The sequence below is a fragment of the Corapipo altera genome, unplaced genomic scaffold (assembly GCF_003945725.1).
Source record: "Corapipo altera isolate COAL_440 unplaced genomic scaffold, ASM394572v1 60, whole genome shotgun sequence".
Taxonomy (NCBI): Eukaryota; Metazoa; Chordata; class Aves; order Passeriformes; family Pipridae; genus Corapipo; species Corapipo altera.
The window spans coordinates 6,148,502-6,172,276 of NW_020884912.1; the positions used below are offsets into that span (position 1 = coordinate 6,148,502).

At 35.7% G+C, this 23,775-nt stretch overlaps 1 protein-coding gene across 1 annotated transcript in view; it reads left to right on the plus strand.

The window, feature by feature from the left end:
• The window catches only part of CDKAL1 (CDK5 regulatory subunit associated protein 1 like 1), a 406,927-nt gene that overhangs the window by 248,395 nt on the left and 134,757 nt on the right, over positions 1-23,775 (plus strand). Inside the window, exons 10-11 of the mRNA XM_027654133.1 lie at positions 1,135-1,301; positions 16,324-16,469. Coding sequence (XP_027509934.1) covers positions 1,135-1,301; positions 16,324-16,469 — 313 coding nt within the window. The remainder of the gene's footprint in view (positions 1-1,134; positions 1,302-16,323; positions 16,470-23,775) is intronic.

The following is a 23,775-nucleotide window of genomic DNA, read 5'->3' on the forward strand; positions in this document are numbered from 1 at the left end:
TTGGTTAATCTGGTTTATTGGTTTATTACATTTTATGTGATTAAAGTCTATGTACATGTTTATGTTTTCCTCATCTTAAGTATATGTTTGTAGCATAAACATTTACATTTTGTGATACATTCTCTGCTGGTCTAAAGAATTCTTTGATGACTTATGCACCTTCTGGTGTTTGGATGTGTCCTTTACCAGTTCATCATTTGTTTTAGAAATTGAACTCTTCACTGAGTTAATGGTATCTTATCTGGCTAGGAATCACAGGTGTATTCCTCACAGACATCCTGTTTTCGGTGGCTTGTTTCTTGCTTTGGGGTGATAAGGAAAGGGGAGAGGGGTTGCAATGTAAAAAGGATGAAAGCGGGGCAGACCAGTAGAATTGGCTGCATGAAACCTTATTCCTTTCAACTATTATTAAAGGGTGGTACAATCTTTCCCCTCTTTGAGTAGTAGGATATTATTACCACATATCAGTGTTCAAGGTTGCTATTTATGATATAAATCAAATATACTGCTTCCAGAGGCTCTGACTGATGGGGAAAAAAAAGCATTAACTGCCAGGAAGCAGGTTTTCCTCTACTATCATTCAGTGGTCACTAACCTTTTCAATACAACCTTGATATTGCATTGCTAACTGTATAATTTAAAAAATACAAGTTTTTAATATTTATTCTAGGAGGAACGTTAATCACAGTGCTTTAGAGCTGCATTTGCTTATTGGAAGCTTACCAGTTAATAAGCTAACTGCTAGTAATAGCCATTAACGCAAACTCTACTCGAGTAATGTCACTTGTGGTGTTTAATGAATTAAGCTCAAAAAATAGAATAGAGTACTAAACTTGACTGACTTGCTGTAGAGGCAGCACAGAATTAGTCATTGGCTATGAATGTTAATCACTCCACAGCAATGATAATTTACAGCATTGTTGTAGCACTCTTGTGCTCATAAAATGAACTTAATAACCCACTGCTACCCATGGGATAAGCCTTCCTTCTCCTTCCCTCCCCCTTGCAATTGAATATCCAGTCTGGCTGCATAATAGCCTTGTGAAATACTGCATTTAAAAGAGTGAGCAGCTGTATGATAAAATAAACAGCTCTAAAACAGATTTGTTAATTATCTCTTTCTTTTATTCACAGAGGGTGTTTGTGAGATATGGCTGACCAGTGAAGACACAGGGGCTTATGGCAGAGACATTGGCACAGACCTCCCCACCCTTCTGTGGAAGCTGGTTGAAGTTATTCCTGAGGGAGCTATGCTGAGGCTTGGCATGACAAACCCTCCCTATATTTTAGAGCATCTGGAGGTAAGGAAGAAAAGAGAATCATTTCTGTGCCGACATAGACATTCACTGAGTGAGTCAACATGGAACCTTGCGTGCAGTGTGTTTCATTTTAAGCGGTAGCTTGAAAAAATTATAGACTTCATGTAAATTTATAGAGTTAGACTAACAGTGTTAAGCCATTTGCCTGACACAGCAAGTTATTGGAATAATAAGATACTCAAATGATTTTGGAATTATAACATTACTGAGATCTCTGACGTGTAGGACCTTATTGTAGTGATGTTCATTTTTGTGTATGACTAGTGTTTCCAGTAACTAAAGGAAATGTCATTAGGAGGTGATAGACTCTGGGATTGAATTTGTCTTCCTCCTACAACTCAGGCAAATATTTCCAGAAACACTATATGCTGGTCTCTCTCTATAGTGTATTTGTTATCCTGTTTCACATGTTATTTTTAGAGTCTGTAGACTGAATGATAAGAAATAGAAATCTAAGTGTATAACTGTGTTTAAAAAAAATGTAACAAAGTAGTTCAATGACATTAGAAGCTACAGAGTGTACAAGTGTGAATTTGAAAGAGTATCCTGTGCATAGAGAGGAGGAAACGAGAGTTTCTTCTCAAAGTTGGGTTGGTTTTGTTGGATTCTGTCACCAGATGAATTTATTGAAATTCCTAGGAACTGTTCACAGAATGAACCCAATTTTAAAGTGAAGAAAAAAGCAGGGAAGGATGTAGTTTAAGGTAAATTTTGTAACCATGTGCATCAGCAATACCCAGATAAATAGCTGATGTCCATGCTGCTTTGCCAGAGATACTATAGCAATAACAGTTACACTTGTGTTTCCTTAAGGCGTCAAGGACTAGGAGAATCTCATCTTGATAGGAATAAGCAGGTTTTCACTTCTCCAGCTACAGAACACAAAGTGCAGAAAATTGCAAGAAATTTCCTGGCTTATTTTATTCTTTGGTTTAACGTACACTGCACTAAGAGTCTTAACAGCACACCTGATAGAAGCCTTTAGGAAGTGGTGTGGTTGTTTGTGAGAGCTTTGTGTTGTCTCAGACTCTCATATCTGTCTCAAGTTTTTCTTCTTTTTTTTTTTTTTTTTTATTTTAACGTTTTTCAGCATTTTGTACAAAAGCAAATCAAGCTTTTAGTTAGTGTCTTTGCTTAAATTTTTTATTTGCATTATTTAATGGTTTGGTATAGACTGCTGCTTTTGTCACTGCTGGTCATCATATGGGTACTTTCAGAAGCTTTAAAAAAAAAAAAGAAAAATCAGCTGCTGTAAATAGCAAACTGCTCTGCCCAGGTAAGAGGCACTGTAGTAGTCTTAATTTGATATAATCTGAGAAAAGTGGAAAGAATATTGCTTTGCATCAATCAGTAGCCAACTTAGTAAGTGTGAACTTTCTGTTCACAAGTCTGTAAATTTATGATCTCTGTTCTTCCTGTTTCTAAATTTTCTAGGAAGTTCTATAGGTAGGACTTTTATCTGACTCATATTTAGGAAAAATACTTTCATTTCTTTACAAATGGATCTTTAGGTGTCATGGCAAAGTAAGAGGAATTCATGAGAGCCTATTGAAAATGAGTGTCTTGCATGTTGCTGTGCAGAGCATGCTTTATGTGTGCACCAGCCCTATTGTATAATGACAACATCTGCTGTTGCTTGTCATCTTCAGTGTTCCATACAATTTCCAGTTTAAATTATTTTTTTTAAAGGATTATTTAATCACAATTCTGTGTTTCATGTGTGACTAAGAATTTCTGAGCTTGAAATTTGGTGACATAATTTTGATGATTTGACAAACTAAATCTGTAAAAAAATTTTTGCCTTCTACGTTTTTATCTTATCTCCTCTTCTAAGCTCACCAGACTTGTCTTTGAAGGATCACTGGGCAGCATTAGCAGTCTTCTATATACATTTTCACTAAACAAAATAAACTTTTTATGGGGAATGTGCTTTTAATTTTTCAGTTGAGGAAAGGGCAAAAGTATAACTTGTTAAAAAAACTCCAAAATTAAATGAGAAAGTGATTAACCTTTGTGTCAGTTGATGAGTAAAATCCAGATGTAGATCTGTTATCTCTTAAGAAAGGTATGAAGTTGGGTTATTTGCTGCAAACATCTTTCATTAATTGTTTTAAAAGGTGCTGCATTTTAATTATTTATTTTGTTAGAAATCATCTTGCTAATTAGGATGTTGTTTGGCTTTCTGTGAAAAAATTCTACATTGGGAAATGTACTAATCTTGTGTCACTTTTTATATACGATGAAAGGGACCAAGTTATTCCAATCTTGTATTGTTTTTAAAAATCAGAAATTTTCAGCAATACAACTTGCATACGACTGTACATATGCAACTGCTAGGCAAGAGTTTATTTCACTTTAGAAATTAATACATATCTGATATGTAGAATAGAGCAACAGTAGTAATGTAAAAGTATAAATTAATTTTAAGATCTAGACAGAGCTTCCCTGGAGACTCAGTCTAAAAGCAATTATTTTGATTCATTTACACTTTTCCCATATTTATTGGAGCTTACCTGCAGGTAAAAGGTTTGGCCAGTTTTATGTCTGTCTCATTCTTCTAACCTCCAAAGCTAGTAACAAATTTTATTTACATATATTTGTTTTCTCCAGTTACACTCAGTTGTAAGTTAAATGGTTTAAAAATATGTGTTTCCAGAGATGATACTATGTTTTTTTTTTCAATACTGATCTGTAGTTATACATGGACTCTTCTATCATTAGAACTTGTTAGTTACTTAAATATGAGTTTTTTAAATGTTTTACAAAACTCTGTTTTCCTTCCAATTGTTGTGTATTTTAATCACCGATCATTCAAGGCATCAGGTCATCGGCTTGATTATGTCCTTGGAATTCACTGGTTTATTTTACTCTTTGCTGGAGTGTCTGCACCTTTCAATTTTCAGGATGTGAGGAGATTGGAGATAAAAAGAACAGAGGTGTGCAGATTAACGTGGTGAGTTGTTGATGGCACAGATGCAGCAGAAGCAAAGAATTGCCTGGACAACGTTGCAGCAATGCTAATGTCCTCAGTGAATGAGGAAAACATTGCACTTACGGATAATGTGATTGAACAGAGTCAGTTTAAGATTTCATATGATTTAAAATACTGAGCATACCTAGTGCCTTCAGGTGCTGCTGTCAGGTAAATGTCATTCTGTACTTAAAGATGGTTGTTGTTTCAGGGGATGCTGTTAATCTCTTGAAAATCCTCAATATGCTTGTGCTGTATGGTCTCACAATTTAGTACTTTAGTTTTTTATTCAGTAAATATGGTGGTAATAGTTGAGCATGACCAGTCTTGGGATGAGAAGCAACCATATGTTTTCAAACTGTAAATTCTGCATTCAGTTAGACCTCTTTATTTGCAAAGAAAGAAATATTTGGAACCATACATGTCTTTTACAGTCATGCAAAATATTAAACACATTTTGATATGCTGCATACTGAGCTGAGTCATTGCAAAAAGAGCCTTTATCACAACTATTCAGGGTGTAAAAATACTAAATATTTTATCTGCTATTTTCTTCAGCTGCAGATGATGTCTGCGCTTACTTTAGTGAGTAGTATGAAGAAGCAAAAGCAGATCAGGAAATCACAGAATTTGGTAGTGAAACCACTATATTTGGGTTTACCTGCATTTTGGAGTCTTTACTTCAAAATCAATCTAATTTTGTTAGTCAAACTTTCCCACTACCTATGATCCAAAGCTGACCATTGATTTGAATCCCTCTATTCCCACCAAGGGAGTACACTCACTGTGAACCTGGAGTATGGCTACTGATTTCCTTGGATGTGAATTTAGTTTGCCCACTACAAGGTCACCCTGGAGACTGAACAAACCAATGGCCATAAAGGAAGCATGGGAAATTGCACTTTAAAATTTCACTGCTGCTTTCAACAGGCAATGAATGTGAACGCAGCCGATCCTTGTAGGACTTGTCCCGCATGAGGTTTGTTGGTATGACAGAGAGGGTTATTTGGTGTGTTTAAAGAAACTGAAGGACTGGAGACCTCAACATTTGTTTCTCCTGATCGTAGTACTAAGACTGAGAAAAAAGTTGGAGCTTGTGGTTTACCTGCAGAGGACATTTTCAGTTTTCCTCTTGGAGAAAATCTGGCTGAGCAATGGAGGTAGTACTGCGGTTTTCCAAAGTGCTCTTTCCCAGTCTTAGCAGTCTCTTTGAATGTATACGTAATGAAGCATGTTGCTTGCTTATTTGAAGTTTGGTCTCAAACTGAGATTTTGTGATATGTGCAGTGGGAAATATGTCCAGTGTCAGTCCTCTGTTAATATGTTGATGCAACACAGCATCGAGAAAAACTTGGAATTTTATCTACATGGCAGAAAATTTTAGTAAACAGACATGAACTATGGTCAGGGAAAAATAATTTAGTTCAGATTTTATTTTTTTTTCTAAATTTTATGTGATGTTAAAGGTGAAGGAGAAGGTTAGTGTTAGAGTCCATTTTACAGTCTTAGCAAAACCTAAAAGGAATGCATGTGTGTGTGGTTACCTTGTGTACTCTTGCCCATATGTCTTTGCACAGAGCTACTGCTCTAATTACACACACTGCCAGATGGCAAAGATTTTATCATCTTATAGTATCAACATGTACCAGAAGTACGTAAGGAATACACCCTGCTTTAGAAGTAACCTCCAGGCATTTTTTCTACAATCCTGTTACAAAGCTATTCGCTAGTGCTCCAGGGAGATGGTGTTTAACATCCACTTGCAGTGACTGATGGAGCGGGAGGGTTGGGATAAGTCCATTAAAACAGTGGCAGGAGATAAACGATGAAAGGGAGTTAGTCTGAAAAGTAAGAAATAAGGCCAAATGTATAGCAGCTTGAAATTAATTAATGTTTGTGGCATAGTGTTAGATACTAATTTTTGTCCTGATTATATTTCACTTTTCCATAACTTAATTTTCTTTTTAAGTAACTGGGGCTCTGTCCAAATCACAAGGGAATATAGATCATGCAGACTCTAAAAAGGCAGGGACTCACATCTCAGCCTCAGTTTACCTCTCTTGCAGATTTAAGTCTAACTGTACTTCCAGAGTTGTCTGGGATTTTAGTATGGCACTTTCTGTGAGTGATGGGATGCTTCCAAATCTGTATAAAGGAGGCAGTTCACACCTGCCATTCCCGTAAGTGCTTAATTTCACATGACTAGATGAGTAGTCATCTTTGTCACCTGTCAAAATGAGTCTGTCTCAAACCATACTATATGCCATCTGTGGGCTTTATCTCCGTTATTAATTCAGGACATTTGAGTGGTACACCAGCCATTGAGATGGAGTCTGGATGGCAGCAGTGTCTTTAAATGCATAAGGTGTGCCAAGTGTACCACGAGTTGCAATAGTATTTTCTTTGCTCTTTTACTTTGATTTTTCATGTCAGCTCAGTGTTCATGTTCCGTATCCTCATTGAAGCTGATACCCTACAGATGGCTCCCTCAAATGTGCCCTGACACAGCACATAGAAATGTATTACAGTGAAGTAACTAATTCACTTTTTTTTTTTTCTATATTGTCCTTTTTTCCTCTGAGTGCACCAAGCATTTTTGAGCATTGTACCTAAGCAAGTTTTGAATAACCTAGAGCGTAAGCTGATTTGAACTGCATTTAAAAAGGGAATAATATGCACACATTTCTCAATGGTAAATAAAAGGGCAGCATTATTCAAGAATTAAAAGGCCTTTAGGGTATGTATTTGTTTTGTTTCTAGTGTTATTTTTTGTCATTTTCATAGACTGCTGCTTTTGAAAGTGCCAATTAAAATCTGTTGATTTGACCAGAAAAAATGAAAACTGCAGCATACATTTAAATAAATGAATAGTTAAGCTCTTGACTTCTTATTACTGTGAGTTTTGTAGCGTTTTGTAGTCGGTGGACCATGCAACTTTCCCTTGCCATAATTACGAAGTTGTCTCTATGCAAACTGCATTTGTTTTGATAGCAGTATAATTGAAAGGAATCTCGGATACTAAAGGGAGGAGGACAGGGGCAGTTGTATCTGGGCTTCTAAGAAAGAAAATGGGGGGGGGAACGAAGGGGCATTTACTATTTTCTTTGGTATTATGTTAAGTGCTTATTCGTCCTATGTAAGCTGTGTGTGCATCTTTGCTTACTCTGTGTATTCATGCTTTTTATTTTTTAGTACTAAAATAATCTGTCTCTCCTGTTCTTCCTCTGATCGTGTTCTTTGTCTTTGGGGTTTTCAAATATAGCACATTTCCTTGCAATTGCTTCTTAAGACATGGTGTCATGGGAACATGAGCTCACCTCAGAGTGAATATATTTTTTGATATTATGGGGTTAGGAAGTGGATGAAACTGTGCTGTGCTTTGGGATACGTTTTGTCACACCACTTCCTCTAATCTAGCGTTTTAAGATCTCAGACTCAGCAGATCCTAGTGTCTGTAAATGCTTGCTGACATGTTCATTTCCAGCTGGTAGAATATGATTTGGCTTAATAAATGTCAAAATAAGAACCCATTTTGCTCTTCCTGAAGGTTTTATGTTGTGTTTGTGAATCTTGGGTGCTCTCAAAAATCTTAACAATGTTATTGTATTGAGAACTTTGATGAACAATAAAGGTTTCCTTCCAGGCAATGTGGAAGGAAGATTCGTGTTACTGGGAACAAAGCTCCCATTCTTTATAAACACTAGTAGAAAACATGCTTTGAGATAAACAGAGAAAGAACTGGTTTTATTTATGCAAAATTCAGTTTTCCGTCAAGACGGAATATTTTATGCATGCATCTATTGCTCTGCTGTATTAAATAATCTGTGAATAAAAATTGGTGTTGCAAAAAGGAGTTAACATTAAGTAGCACACTATTTGACCAGTTAAAGGTGTGCATATTAACTGTACCTTAATTATGATTTGCTCATATGAATGTTTCTCTTGCTCGTTAGATAGCATAACAATGAAGAGCATTTAAATGCAGACAGATCCACACTCAATCTTGTGTTGAGTGTCAGGTTGTCTACTTATAATGCTGTCTCATCCTAGCAGTCCTTTGGAGCTGGAGCTTTGGTGAATTACTAGCAGAAAATAAAAGTCACCATTAACTGAGCAATATGTTCACAGAATGGGTAATGCATATATGGGACACCGCATTTGTGCTCAATAAAGCGGGAATTTTATCAGTTGCCATGTTCTTCAAGGCATTGAGGTAGAAGCTATTATCAAATATATAGTTTGCATAACAGGCTATGCCATTTTCTTTTAATATTTCTGTCTTCATTGTTAAACAAATAAGATTTCACTTTCCTAGTTATTTGTATTATAATAAGTAAAGTTCTACCAGCTACTCTCCACGCTCTTCCAAAAGCTTCTGTTTAGTTTAGATGCATAAACCCTTTTGTTTTCTTTGATAGATGAGCTGTCACATTTGCTGTGCTTTGCAACATCATCTACATAATCTTCAGTAAGACTGCTTGCTTCGTTAGGCTTTGGCATTTGCTTAAAAAAAGGTTGATCTTTTTTTAGGTGATTATTTTTTAAAAATGAGAAGAAGGAAATATAATGCGTTCTAGAAACTTTAATAAAACTGCACAATAATATTGGTTTGGGGTTTTTGTACCATTCTGTACCATTAATTGAGGAAAAGACATAGAATTTGTTCTACCCAGTCTTTGAATTCAATTGATTTAGTTGCATTAAATGTGTAAGGGCTACTGAAGAATGTAAATTCTGTGATAATCAATCTTGTCATTATGGTTTGGAATATTTTTATTCTGTTTTACTATGAAATTTAGGTCAGCTCACAAAAGAAAGTGGTAGTACTTGCCTAAAGGTTTAAGTTCTGATTAAAACCTTACATTATTTTTCTTGCACTGGAAACTGCTAAAGCAGATGCTATTTTAGGTGTTCTACTTGCTTTTTTGAAATAGAGAGAAACAAGAGAGGCTTCCTGGCACTGCTCTGTCTCAGTACAGCTGAATTCTGTAGGGGTGTGCCATTCATTCTATGACTTCCTTCTGAGCAGGAACCATCAATTCTTTTCTATCCTATAGATAGGGATTCTCATGTTTGAGGTGGTGAACAAATGCATAGTGTGGATGAAACTAGCAATGCATTCCACTCATCCAGCTTTCTGAAGACAAAAAGGTAGTGTGACAGTCCTACTCGCCTACTGTGTGTGCCTCTCTTTGCTTTAATTAATTTTCAAGGTTTTATTAGCATAAAGTATGATTGAGACAGAGAGTTATTTAAAGTAGCAGTGTGTTGTTGCAATAAATCACCTTTTTAGGGAACTTCACAATATGGGTTTCTAATACATACTGCAAAGAGGAGTATTAATTTACTTCTGGAAAAAAATATTTAATTTGAGGAGTGCTTAATGATGAGAAATTAGAGAGCACCATAGAGAAGATTAAAAAGTGTGTATTTTCTTGCACATCAGAATTAATCATTTCACAAGGAATTAGTATTTGGTTGGCTGGCTTTAAGTCATTAAACCATCACTCTAGCCATTAATTAAATGTACATTTTATCTTAAAGTGAATCAATGTATTGAAACTGGACAAACTGCACTCTGAAGCTTCACAAAAATCTCTTTAGGATTGTAATGATGGGTGCAGCAGCAACAATAACAGTTCTCATCTTTGAAAGCACTGAACCATTTTACTGCATGTTTCCAGCCACACAACTTCCATCAGTTCCTGTGGGAACTGAAGGTGTGCAATACCTTGCGGAAATTAGTGTGGTATTAATGCTGAATTTGTCACTGAACCAGCTGTGTTTTGATGATGCAGAGACTCAGGTGTACTTGGGCTCAGGGCTCACTACAGACTGAGTAATAAGCAATCTAACCAATGCAGATGCTGATGCTTAACATTTTACCCAGTGTAAAGTCAGTCCTACTTTAATATTGGAATCATGTTTTGATAGGGATATGAACTTGCTTACTGTGAAGAGTTTCAGTAACCCACGTTTAATCTGTACTGGGAGTTACCATTTTTATCAGATAAATGCAAAAAAAGGGTACTCTGCAAGGAGTCTCTTTTTATTCTTGGGTATACCATGTATAATCTTGAAATGTATGTACCTGTTAACAAAGTAGGAGAGTTCTTCATGGGTTTGTGTTTAAAAATCAGGTGCTGTGTGTTTCCTTGTTTGTACACTGACTCACGAGAAGAGAAGCAACAAACTTCAAGTGAACCTTTGGACTGTGAAATACAGTTATTGTATTGTGATACTATCTGAATATCACTTTTTGTGCAAGAACTTGAGTTAGCCCGTCCTCATTTTTTAATAAAGGAAGATGTGGCAAGCTTTTGAAAACATATTAGATTTTTTTTTTTTTTTTTATGGCTTGGTTTCGTTTTTGAAGAGATGAGGCTTAGTATGTAGCTATGAGGGAGAAAAAATTGCTTAGCTAACTGTGGTTGTTTGTTTTCTGAGGTTGGAAGCAGCAGAGAGATCCCGCACCTAGGAGAACAGCTGGGAACAGCTAGGGCTGAGCATATGGCTCTCATGGCTAGTTTTCCTATCAGCAAGTCACAGCTTGCAGTCTGGTTTATATCCACTTCTAAGGGTGGCCTGAGCTAATACCAGTTTTCTGTTTGGTAATGTAGAAGGCATTTTTCCCATATGACAAAACAGATTTTTGCCCTCCATCTGGCAACCCAAAGATTTGATTTTGAGTTTCAAATTACATTGGTTAGAATTGCGTGGGCTTCTAACTGCTCCAGTGTGACTTGCCTTTATCCTAATGATAGGATAAAGACCTGAGTATGTCATGTCATATTACATGAGGTAGGGGTTGCCACTAAGCTTGCCCATCATGCAGCTTCATTACATCTCCCCCGTTTCATACACAGATGAGAGAGAGGCGTTGCCTTCCAGCCGTTGTCCTTGGGGAGGTTTGTGGTTATACGTCCCACACGTTCTTAAGTTTTTACAGCCCCATTACTCACGGGGGGCTGGGAAGTGGGGACAGAGTTCCCTGTTCATTAGTTTAAACAGGAGTGGCTTTCCAGACTCGATCATACTGTGTCATCGTTCCCGTGCCTGCATCACAAGATCACATCTGTTCGTGAGCTGCACTGCAGCAGAGGAATTTATAAAATGGGCCACAACCACTTGATTTTCATCCAGACTGTGCTGGTGGTGGCACCACTCAGCTTCTGAAAAAAACCAGTCAGCAGACACCCCTCATGACATATCCCAAACTAACATCTGCCACAAGGGGATGAAGTTTTGAGGGAGTGCCATTTTGTCATGTTTCCATATGGACGAGTGTTTCTTTGGACTTCACTGCTGGCAGAGGACAAAATCCTTTTGCTAGGAAGCAAGTTATTCACATTATCATGACTCAAACACGAGGCAGAATTCAAATACTGGATTTTTGCCTACTTTAGGTATGGGGGAAGAATCACTGACTGAACAGCTTGCTGGTACTGACATGAAGATGCACAGAAACTGATGTTTATTGTCTCTGTGGTTCTCTGTGGTTACACGTGGTGTCATTACAGAGAGGAGAAGTGATTTTCTGGTTAGGTGGTTAAATTTGTGTACTGTAATTGCTAGGATAAAATATACTGACTAGATAGAAATCATTCTGGTAATGTGGCTTGTGTTCCGATATACTCCAACTGCTAAAAACTGGAAAAAAAATAATTTCCTATGTGATCAGTATCCTAAAGGATGTTTCACATACATTGTTAGATTCCAAATGTAGATTATTCCTGTGTTTTGTAGAGTCTGGTTTAAACAAATTGTGCTACTCTTTGACCTTTTCATTCCTACACAAAATGTCATTTTTGTGTACTGTGTCCCTTCGTTCACAGACATATTATCAGATTCTGGGGAAGAGGGAGAAAAGGCAATAAGCTTTTCAGTCATGATGAAAGACAGAAATTTTCTTTCACGGTCATCTAATTTCAGAAAGTTTTTCATTTATTGTTTCCAGATGGAAATAAAATTCTATATTGCATTTTTTCTTCTAACTGAAATATGTCATTATATCTAGTAATGCAAAGCACTTTGTAAAAAAAGAATATATGTATTTTTTAAAAAAACCAGGAAACAGATGTTAAGCTTAGAATGTTGAGATACTGTGAAGTACAGTTATGCATTAGCCCCTGATGTCCTTCAAATACTCTTTATGATATTAACTAATAGTTTTATTAAGTGATGAAATCTAGTATTCTATGTGCAATCTGTGGTATGGACTGCATTAACTAAGTATGACTGTTCAGTGCATAGTAGCTGTAATTTAATCAAACCTATATGGTAAAGAACTTCAGTGTCGTTTTAGGTGTAGGGAGGATAAAAGGTAAGACTGGAACAAACTTGCCTTAAAGCTTCAGGTTAAAATGTGATATTTATATCTGAACACTGCAAAGTTTGAAAGATTGATTTATCTGGATTTCTGATGTAATCATGCAAAGCTTTTGTTTAGTTCATTATTCTTTTTCCTTCTGAGTGCCTCACTCTGAGTTTCTGATTTTAAAAGGTAAATTTAAGACCAGCAGTGGTACTTAAAAGTGAATGACAATGAAACAGTGGGTTGTGAGGTATTTCTGTCTTGTGTTTGGTTTGTGTTAATAATTTGTGTTCTGCTAAATTCACAAAGTTAATTGTTACAATCCTCAAGTACCTGCTGGGACATCAGTTAATCAGTAGGACCTTTGATTCAAAGCACATGCAGCATATTTTAGCTTTAGATACAGAAAATAAGAAAAGAACGGAGTTCACAGTGGAGTTGTTTGCAACCTCCTCATCACTAGAAGGAGATCTGAGTGTCTAAAACATACCTGAAACCTTTTAGTGCTGTGGGTGGGATGAGATATCCCTGCAACACCACCTTCTACATCTCTTTCACAGTTCACAGAATATTCTTAGTTGGAAGTACAAGCAGCTAGATTGTATTAGGGTTCCCAGATACATAACGTGTGTGTTGTATGTGCATTTCCAATACATAAGACAAGAAATTTACTTTCTGAAGGATGCAAATTTTTTGATATTGGGGGACTGATGTGCATCTTTTTACACCAAAATGATGCAGTGGAATAGTCAGTAATGTTTCTGAGCTTACATTTGTGGCTGTCACTGCATACAGGGACCTGTAGTGACAGTTGGAAAGTTCAGTTAATTAATGGCAGGCATTTTGTGTCCCATTAGTACAGAACCAAGGGAAATTACTTTAAATTACAACAGTTGTGTCCTTAGTCTTGAAAGTTATCGAGAGCAGTGATTGCAGAAGATGTGGGGTTTGGTTTTTTTCACATGGGGGATAACTAGAAGAAGCAGTTCTGGTTAGTCTTGTTTAGCTATGGCTGCTGAACACTATTGGTTTAGTTCCTTGTAGAGGAAGTATAGTTTTAAACTCCTTCTTGGCCACATCCCTCTGAAGGAGATCAAATGTGAGACCAGCAGGATTCTGCATGTCACTGTAAGATAAGCAACTAGTGGATTTGGAATTTGGTGGGGGCATTTTTTTAATCCTCTGGATAGGAAAACACTTTTGAGATTTTAGAATTTGATTTTCACTCTTCATATTTCGCAGCAAAATTTTCATTTTTAGGGTGAAGAAGAGAAATGAAACCGACCTTTTCACATAACTAGAGAATTTCCACACTTGTGACTTTAAAAATCAAAACTTTGTGGTAAAACAACGTAGAGTTTTTTTAAATGTGATATTTCTATCCCAAACAGACACAGTGAATTGGTACTTTTTTTTCTATCAAATGATTTTTGGCCTTACAAAAGCTGGAATAAAATAACACTTTTGGATCTAGAAATTCTGATAAATCATTTATTACTTTCAAAAAGAATTTACAAAATAATCACGTATTGAAGAGGCTGTTAATCAGAAGATGCAAAATTTGAGAGGAGTTGTGAAGAATTAAGTTCTTTTTCTGTGTTGTAGGGTGAGTTATTTTTAAGAACTTGTCAGATTCAGAAACATGTTACGAAACTTGACTTTTATTAGTTTCTTATAGCTGTGTTTTTGAGGATTAAATTAAGTACTTGGAACTAAGAGATAAGCATAATAGTAGTCTTGTGGTCCATAGCTCAGGTTTCATCCCTTTTGCTATTTCTCGTATTTTAGAAATATATTTTGTTGCTGATAAGCAAAAAAATCAGATAACTTCATACAAATCAGATGCTTCATACAAATTACATTTACAGGATTTTCTAAAGCTTAAAAAAATATAAAAGTTTTCTGAATTTTGTTGCTTTATTTTACAGAACTTGTTCTATGTCGTTCATTTTTGAAAATACATTCTAGCTGAACATCTGAAATTATTAAGGGCATAGGCAAGTTGTTCCATTTGAAGTGGGCATATAAAATTTGTCTGGATGCGTGGTAGCCTTTTCTTTACTCTTTTTTTGATGAAACCAGCTGCCTCCAGCTTCCAGTGAGAGCCAGGTTCACTGCACTTAGCCTTTCTGTGAATCAAATTATGTGCCATCCATTATCAGTATAGCTGTTACTGTAATGTTGAGTTTACATGTCTGAGATAGAATAGCTGAACAATGTAACCACTTCTCCTAGACATTTATGTAATAGGATCTTAGACAGAAACTTTCAAAACTGTTTTCAGAAGTGATTTGATAGAGTTTGGGTTTTGTACACATGTGTTTGTCAGATGAAAAGTGAGTGTTGAGAGAGCGTTTTTAATTCTTGGTCTAAAAATCAGTGCTTTTAAAAGGTGTATTCCTGAACATTAACAGACATGAGGATGTCTGCCTTCTCTTTGAACAATCTAGGCCAACCTTGTAGAAATAGAGAGAGAAAATCTAGATGCACAACTAATATTGCTGATTAATGATTGGAAAGAATTTGCAAATAGTTGCATCTAATAACTAAATCTGGCAGCATTATGTGTTGTCAGACAGAATATATGCTATCAAAGAAAAAAGGAGAAATGGTCTGAGTGAACCTGACTGGAGTGTGCAGAATGCACATGGCAGAAGAGCAGGCAGCGCAGTGCCCTGTCCCAGGCCTTCTCCTATATGGTCACAGCACAGGGAGAAAGGGAAAACCTGAAGTGAAAACCTGGTTGTGCATGTATTATGGTTCTTTATCCAAGTTCACTTATTTCTTGCAGGATAAAGATTAAAGGCTATATGGTACCATATTGCACACAGTCTAGATCCTGGTTTGTCTCAACTTTTAAAAATATTTGAACTTTCTTGGTTGACTGTATGTCCTTAATTGTGTAAATAATAATAATTAAAGAAATGCAACTGCCATATTCTGTTCACCATCTCACATTCCTTCACCCTGCTAAGCCTCAGTTGGGGGTTTGGTTTGGCTTTGATTTGGAGGTTTGTTTGCACTTTGCTATTACCTTTACTTTTTTATTTCCTTTCCAACCTTTTGCATTTGTACAAAATGTGTAGCATCCCGCGTCTCTTTTCAAGTTGTCGCTCTGCTTTTAAGCTGCCCCTGATTAATCCTATTCATTTTACAGCCAAGCACTTTTAATTATTGGAGTCTTTTCTGAAATAACAGAGGTAACATTTCAGACCAGTACTGGAGCAACTTTGCAAATGATGAGGTGTACCTTAATTATCAAATAGCCAAGTATCCTTTAAGGATACTCCAATTAGAGACATTCTCATATTGATATCTAAGAAGTTATTTCACTCTGGCAAGAAAGCAACTAACCCTTGCCATCTTCTGAGGCTGAAAACAGCCGCTGTCTGAAAGCACTAATTTTCACAATAGTTTACCTCTTAAATTTTCTTTTAATTGCATAATCAGTGCTACATAGGGAATGTGATCCCTATCTCAAAGGAAATTCAATCTCATCTCTTTCTTCTTATTTTCTTTTAAAACAAAATTGCTTTAAAATATTTTCACTTGTCCCTACTGTTCCAAACCAGGCTATTGCAATTCAGTATTGTTTGGATTTCAGAAGCATTACTACTAATACTTACCCCATATAACTTAAAGGGGCTTTTTGTATTGTTTTCCTAATGCTTTAAAGCTTCTTTTTCTTTTTTTTTTTTTTTTTTTTTAATAACTCTTAGGAAATGGCGAAGATTCTCAATCATCCAAGGGTGTATGCTTTTCTGCACATACCAGTCCAGTCAGCCTCTGACAGTGTGCTCATGGACATGAAGAGAGAATACTGCGTGGCAGACTTCAAACAAGTAGTGGATTTCCTTAAAGAAAAGTAAGTTGACAAAAATAACAGTGTTTGTTGCAATGTCAAGAACATGTGGCTGAAAACAGTTATTTGCAACTTCATAATTAAGGTATGAAAAAGAATGAGGTTCTTTAAGCTTTCAAAGTCTTTGAGTTTTCTGTAAGCCACTTGATGTGGTTTGCCCCTTCACTTGAGCTTTTATAAGCATCTTAAATCTCTGCATGACATGCTTTTAATTTGTCAATATGTTCCTAATCTTTTTCAAATAATACATTCTTAAATAATTTTTTATATTGAAAATACTATATATAGATCTCTTGGAGTTATTGAAGTTGTCTTTAATGTGGCTTTTGAGCATTTTATACTTTGTGCACTGGAGATATTCCAGTTCCAGGAAATATAAATGGGTTGGTTTTGTGTTGGTTTGTTTGTTTTAATAAGTATTTTATATTCTATATCTTATGTAAATTTACTTCAATATAATAAGACTCCAATCTTGCTTATGGAACTGATTAATTGTAGGATAATTTCAAAATTATTTCTCTTAACAACGGAACTAATTGTGAGAAATAAAATGTATCATTGATATGTTTACTATGCTGGCCTGCAAAGCTTTTGTAACTACAAGTAGTAATTTAATATCCAAGGAAATTTTTTCTTAGTTTTTAAAATGTTAATAGTGACATATTTTGAAGGATATTTCTGCACTGATTGTCAAAAAATTATGTGTGTGGAGATAGAATTATTTCTGTCACCTTGTTCTGCTACTTCATCTCTTTTTACTTCCTTTGTTTGTATGCTTGTTCAATGACTTAAGGACAGTGGTGTTGTACCTTTGACTCTTAGATTGTGTTAAAATACTTGTACATAAACCAATCAATTTGTCATTATCATTTTCATAACCATTTTATTATTATTGGAAAATCTAGAAGTCTAGCTATGTAAAACACATCATGTAATATGTAATATGATATGTAGGAAAGAAGAGTGAACTGTGACACAATAGAATCTGTTTTGCAAGCTATATGTGTAATTTAGAGGACATTCCTGTGCATCTAGGACAGCTGATGAAAATGGAGCTGCTGGTCTTCATACAGCTTGATTTGCATTCATTTTCCACCATGAACAATGCCCATAGATTCTTGGCACTAGATTTTAATTAACGGATATATTGTATTCCCATGTATCTTAAGTGAAACTGTGTCAGTTTATGTCTTAGTTGACTTGAAGCTGATTCATTATTCTCTTCCATAGTTTTAGCATTGGCAACTATTATCATAACAGCAGCTGGGTTTTCGATAACCTAGTATAGCTGGCACATGTTGGGGCATATGGGAATTTATTAAATCATTCAGCTCTTACACACAGAAAAGAGTGAATTACTTAATATCCAAATTTAAAACAGCTGGTCACTGAATATATAGTAATCTATGTCATACGTATTTTTCCATGGGCTTTTTTTGTAGTGAACTTAACAAGGAAGAAATAATTGGTTTGATGTCTTAATTTTAAATAATAATAAACTTTATTTATCCTGCTTATTAAGAAACTACCAAATTATCTAGGAGTTCCTGTTCAAAAATAGTCTCCAGATATTAAGATGGAAAATTCTTGGTACCATATGGCAGCAGTATAAAGAAGCTTTGCAAGGCAGAGAAAATATTTTGGGTATTTGAACACGTGCTTATCTGTAAAATAATTTTTTTTTCTTTGCACTTAAAAGCATAAAGTCCTCGTTTGTAGGCTTTAGTCCTAGGGCAGCAGCCAGCTATTAGATTCCCATGTAAATATTCCTATAAAGATCTCAGCACAAAGTTTGCCAGAACTCAACATTGCTGCAGAGAACTCCAGAGCCTAGAGCCAGAATAGCTAAAATTAAATATGTGCTTTAACTACCTTAATAGCCAAAAGATATTATTTCTATCTTCCATTTATCAAAAAAGGAAAAGTAAAACAAAGCAGAACTCCCTATATCTCCTTTCTCTATTGCTGGGGCCATAAAGTTGTCTAGAGGCTTCCTACACAAGCTGTGTGGGGGCCTATCAGTGGATTCCAAATGGCACCTTTATTTCTAGAATGTGATGTCTGCTGTGATAGTAGATTCACCAAAAACTCTATTTAACTAATAATTATATAGGCTGATCTACTGAAGAAGTGATACCACGCAGCAAGGAACTATATGGTTAGCAGTTAAGTGTTTAATGACTTGCGTTCAATCATCTAAACCCGTAAAAATGAAAGGAAAAAGCAAAAGAATCACCCATTTCATAATTTTGCTTTTGGAATCTCAGAGATACACCAAGTGGTTTCTGAATTTTTTTCTCAATGGGGCCAACAAAACACTGTGGGGCTTTTTTCTTCAAGAAGCAGCAAATACCTTTCCTTCCTTTGTAGAACTATGAGTGACTGCAGACGTTATCTTCTTCTCAGAGTGGGGATTTATTCATATCCTGCTGAGCACTGTACGCCTTACAGTCAAGCTAGAGTTCTCCAAAAGTAATAGAGTACTCTTTATATTGAAACTCACTTTTTAAAAGAATGGAGCATCCTTGACCCTCTGGGACTGTGAGGTTAGAAATGTCGCTTTTTTCCTCTCTTTGAAGACTTTCTTCAGGCATGAACCATAGAAATGAACTTGAAAATTAGTATTGGCATTCTAGCACCGTCTTTTGATACGTAACACTTTGTATTTCAGAGCCACTCTCCCCAGCCAGGTGACAACATTTTTGGTTTATTATGAAGCTCAATTAGCAAAATTAATAGCATATAAAGCAAGAGAGGAAAATCCATTAGACTGTGAAAAACTGAAGTACAGAAGGCCTGTTTTATGCTTTTTTAAGAAATTCCTTCTGTGATATTTTGCACTGCAATTTCACTAAATTCAGGTATTCAAGAAAATACCATCAAGCAGTTGATATGTCAGTAGCTGATCTACAGATGTAATGTGTGTCTGTATTTACTGCGGATATAATTGTAAACTACTCTAGAGAGCAACAGCATAAAGTGAGGATGCATTGATTAATTTAAAGGCTGTACATAGTCTGTAGGGACTAAGGACTAGTACCCTACTTTGTGGTTTTTGGGAACTAATGCAATAGTCTGGAGGGAGTATTTGCAAGACTGATTCCTGGATGAGATATTAGTTTCAATGTGTTTGCAACTAAATACAGCATCTTTAGAAATTGATGCTAGGTAAATTTAATCCAGAGACCAATTCAGTCTTATATCAGAAAGTCTTTTAATTGTGGTGTCATTATATCAAAATGTGAGTTGTTTTTCAAGTGATCTCAACTTTCAAGATTCAGCATAGATTATATTTCTGAAAGGTGATGTTTGTAGTTGCAAGAAGAGCAAGACAGCTTTAATTATCTCCAAGTTTTGAAACTTAATCCCCTGAAATTTACTTTTCCTGATAAAAGCAAACAATTGGAATATATTTTAGTTAAAGAAACCTGAGATCTGAATGTCATATTCTGTAATTGCTTGAATAATCAGCGTTGTGAATATATACCCATTAAAAAATCCTTAGACTGCTAATGTGTTTTCCAAATGTCTTGTTTGCTTTTGGTGTCCAGACTGTATTCTCTTACCTTTATAGTTTGTGAAGTGATTACGGTGTTCATCAAAGTTTATATTCATCTTTCCTATTACTGCTGCTTGATAAGAGAATTGTAAAACCAAAACTAGATGAATAAAAAAGTAAGGAAATTTAGAGCTAGACTGAAACACTATATCTTTCTGTTTTGGAAAATAGCGTAATGCTGAGGAAAAACTGGGTTTGCCTCCCAGTATGCTTTTGTTTGTGTTCTGAGAGAGAAGCATAATATTAATTGTGGGTGGCTGCTGCTGCTCACTTGAGACTGTCTCATAATTCAAGCTGGAAACATCTGAGCTTTCCAATATCATTGGAAAGCCAGCAAACTTGGGCTGCCAGAGGGGAAGCCACAACTCTGCCAGGCGGAAAGTTCTATTCTTTTTTTCACTGGTTCTTGTTTCTCCATTAAAATAAGACCTGCTAGTAAGGCTCTCCTAGCCTCCATTTAATTGTAATCAACTCTTGATTTTTCAGCATATGTAGATACATTATTACAGGCAGTTGGAAAAAGGCAGTAAAAGACCAAAAGTAGTAAACGTGTGCAGTGGAAAATAAATCACAGGCTTGGAAGGAAATTAATCACTCACGTGTAAACTCAAATCCTAGTTGCCTACAGCAGTTACAGACAACTGCCCAGTCTGAAGAAACTAGAGATACTGTCCAAATTGAGAGAAGGTGTTATATAGTCCTTTTGGGACAGCTGGCTTCAGTGAGAGTCCCTTCTTCCCTGTTGCTTTACAAGGAGTTAGGCCAGCAAATGTAGGTTCAGCAGCTTCCTAGGCCATTCTTAATTCTGTTTTTAAGGGTTTGGGGGAATTCAGGAGTGACTGTCTTGTGTTTCTTTTTGTCTACCCTGACTTCATCTCTTTTGTTGCAGCCAGGGTTCATCTGCTTGGGTGTTCGTCAGACTACTTCAGGGTAAAGTAGCGTGGCTGGGAGCAAAGTGGACCCTGCTGCTGTCTCCTCCCAGTCATGTTAGTCAGTTTTTACAGCAATATTTGCACGTAACTTGTAACTCTAAATAATTTTTTTCTGAGAGATGTCCATACGGTAAGCTCCTGAATATTGCTAAATCCACATGGAAAGATAAACAGCTAAATGAATCATCATCAAATTTGCAGCTATTCCAGGCAACCTGCAGTTTTGAAGCTATCCCAAGTGTTGTGGCAGTAGTATTGTCTTTATCACGTTATTATGACTGCTACTGAAACTACAATTTGAAGGCATTGAGTAGAATAATTTTTAAAGAACCATTTATTATTTATATACGTTTTTCTACTCAGTTTCAAAATGCAGGTAATTATGAAGTAGACTATAACAAATCCCTCACGTTTTTACAGTGTAAATAAATATGTTTCATTTTCTTTCTCAAAATGCACTTTTGTTTCTCAGAGAAGAGACATTGTTGAGCTCATTTTGCAGATGTGCAAATCGTGTCCCTAACAAACCGTGACAAGTCTTTGAGATTTCAGCTTTTTTAATGGGTTTTAGTACATCTGTTCTGTCAGTCTAACTACTGCAAATGTCATCTGTTTAAAATCCTTATGACGTTTTCTGCTAAGAAATTGCTGAGTGTATTTGGTACTTATCTGTAATTTCATACTTCAGTCTCTGGACTCTTCTCTTCACTCTGTCTTTTGTCTGCTCCTGGAGTCTGAACTAATCACTTTACCAAATGTGTCGTTTTTTATGTTTTACGTGAATTGAGTGTTTTTAGAAAGTATTGAATTAGCACCAAAAGTTAAAACATGGCTGGTTTTCACCAAACACATACAACACAAAGGTACATTTAAGTTTGTGTCTAGACTTGAGCCTAGTGTTTCATGGTGTAGTTTCTGATGGACTATAAGCTCCCTTTACCAGAGGATTAGTTGTCTTTAGGTGTTTTGAAATTTAAATTTGGACTTGCCTAAAGCAGTTGCCAAATTTATAAGCCTTCATGCCTTGCATTTGCCTTACAAGGTCATGGAAAGAGATACAAGTAGGTGAGAGGTTTCAAAGGTGATGAACATTTTCAGGTCCATTAATTTCATTATAATATTTTTAATATTTAGCATGGAACCACCTGAATTTTAAAAGTTTCTTTTTCTTTGGAACTGACTGGGGAGAGACAAGCATTAGGCATTTCAGGATAGCTTTTTTTTTTTTTTTACTGTAATGTTACTTCTACAAAGCTGAATGTTGTTTTAGGAGGGCAGTCTTTCCATTTTGGCTTGCCTTTTTCTCAGCTAATGGCTGTTGTACCCCTACTTTTTAGCAAGGACATATACTTTCCTAAAGTGGGAATGGAAGGAGGGAAGGAAAGTCTCTTACAAATATCTGCATCTTCCTAATCTTTGTCTTCACTTTCTACACATTGTTGAATCAGGCTTCATTTAGTTCGTGGAGAGACATTTTGCTGTCATGGTTCGTATTTATAATGTTGCCACTTTATAAATCACTAGTCACCATTTTCTAGCCAAATGCATCAAGGATATTAAGAATTTTCTGGACTGTAGGCTCTTAATTGTTCTGTTGTTTGTACATCTGTCAGAGTGTTGTTCATGTGATGTTAAAGTAATTCTAAAAGTTGGACTCGATAATCCTTGTGAGTCCCCTCCAACTCCGTGTATTCTTTGATTCTGTAAGGTTAGAGACTACTTTGAAAATTAGTGGACACTAAATATAGCTTCCACCTATTTATTTTTTGGGAAGATACTGTTTATGAAACTTATGACTTCAAAATTTCTATATGCTCCCTAATTTTTTATATGAAATATCTTTGGATTCTGGAGCAATTGACTTGTTTAAGCAGGATGTGCATGGTATTCACATTTTACAGCATTTTCTTCTAAATAATATACATATTTATCTGGATATAAGAGAATCATTACGAGAGGGTTAGTTTGGGGTTTTTTCGTGGTACTCCTGTTACTGTTCCACTCCTATAGTAAATGAAGTTCCCAGGATGAGCACAGCTTGTTGAGTGCAGGCTTAGTGTGCACACAGGGCATTTGCAGTTTGGTTGCTTCAAGATCACAACACTGTGATATTCTGCTTTGGCCAAAATTTGGAGGAATCATTTTTTGAATGGTTGCAGAAAAGAGAAGATACACATCCTTGTTAAATGTAAAAACAATTTAGTCTTATTGTTATACTTTTCATATGAGCTGGCTTACTATTTTTAGAATTCATAAAGTCATTTGGAGTGATACTTTCCGTATGCAGTTATGGTTAGGATTTCCTTTTTTTGGGAACCTTATCTGCAGTTTCCTTCTGCAAAATCCTAGTGGCAGTATTGTTAGATGATAGAGTAGAAATTAGTAAAGTACATCCAATTCCATTTCTTAAGTGTACCAAGATGATATCTTTTTTTCTTTTTCCTCTTCACCCTGAAGGTGCGTGAATGTGTTTTTTTGGAAGTAATTATATAAAATCTGTAGTAAGGAATAAAAGGGAGGAATTTTAAGCATCCTGCAGTAGTAGAAATAAGTATTCTTAGAGCATTTAATATTTATAATGTTTAAATGCCTGCTTTTACTTACTAAGATACTATATTTCTCTAGTATTTTTAAACAAAATAACTAAAATCACTTTTTTTTCTGAATAAATATTTGCATTGTGTTTCAGTGTCTTGAAACAAAGAACCTAGAACTTAAGAGGGAGTGGAATTTGGTTTTAAAACAATAATAACTTTAATTCATCTCAATTTGCTTAATAGCAGATTGATTTGACATGTAATGCTCAGCTTTAATTTGC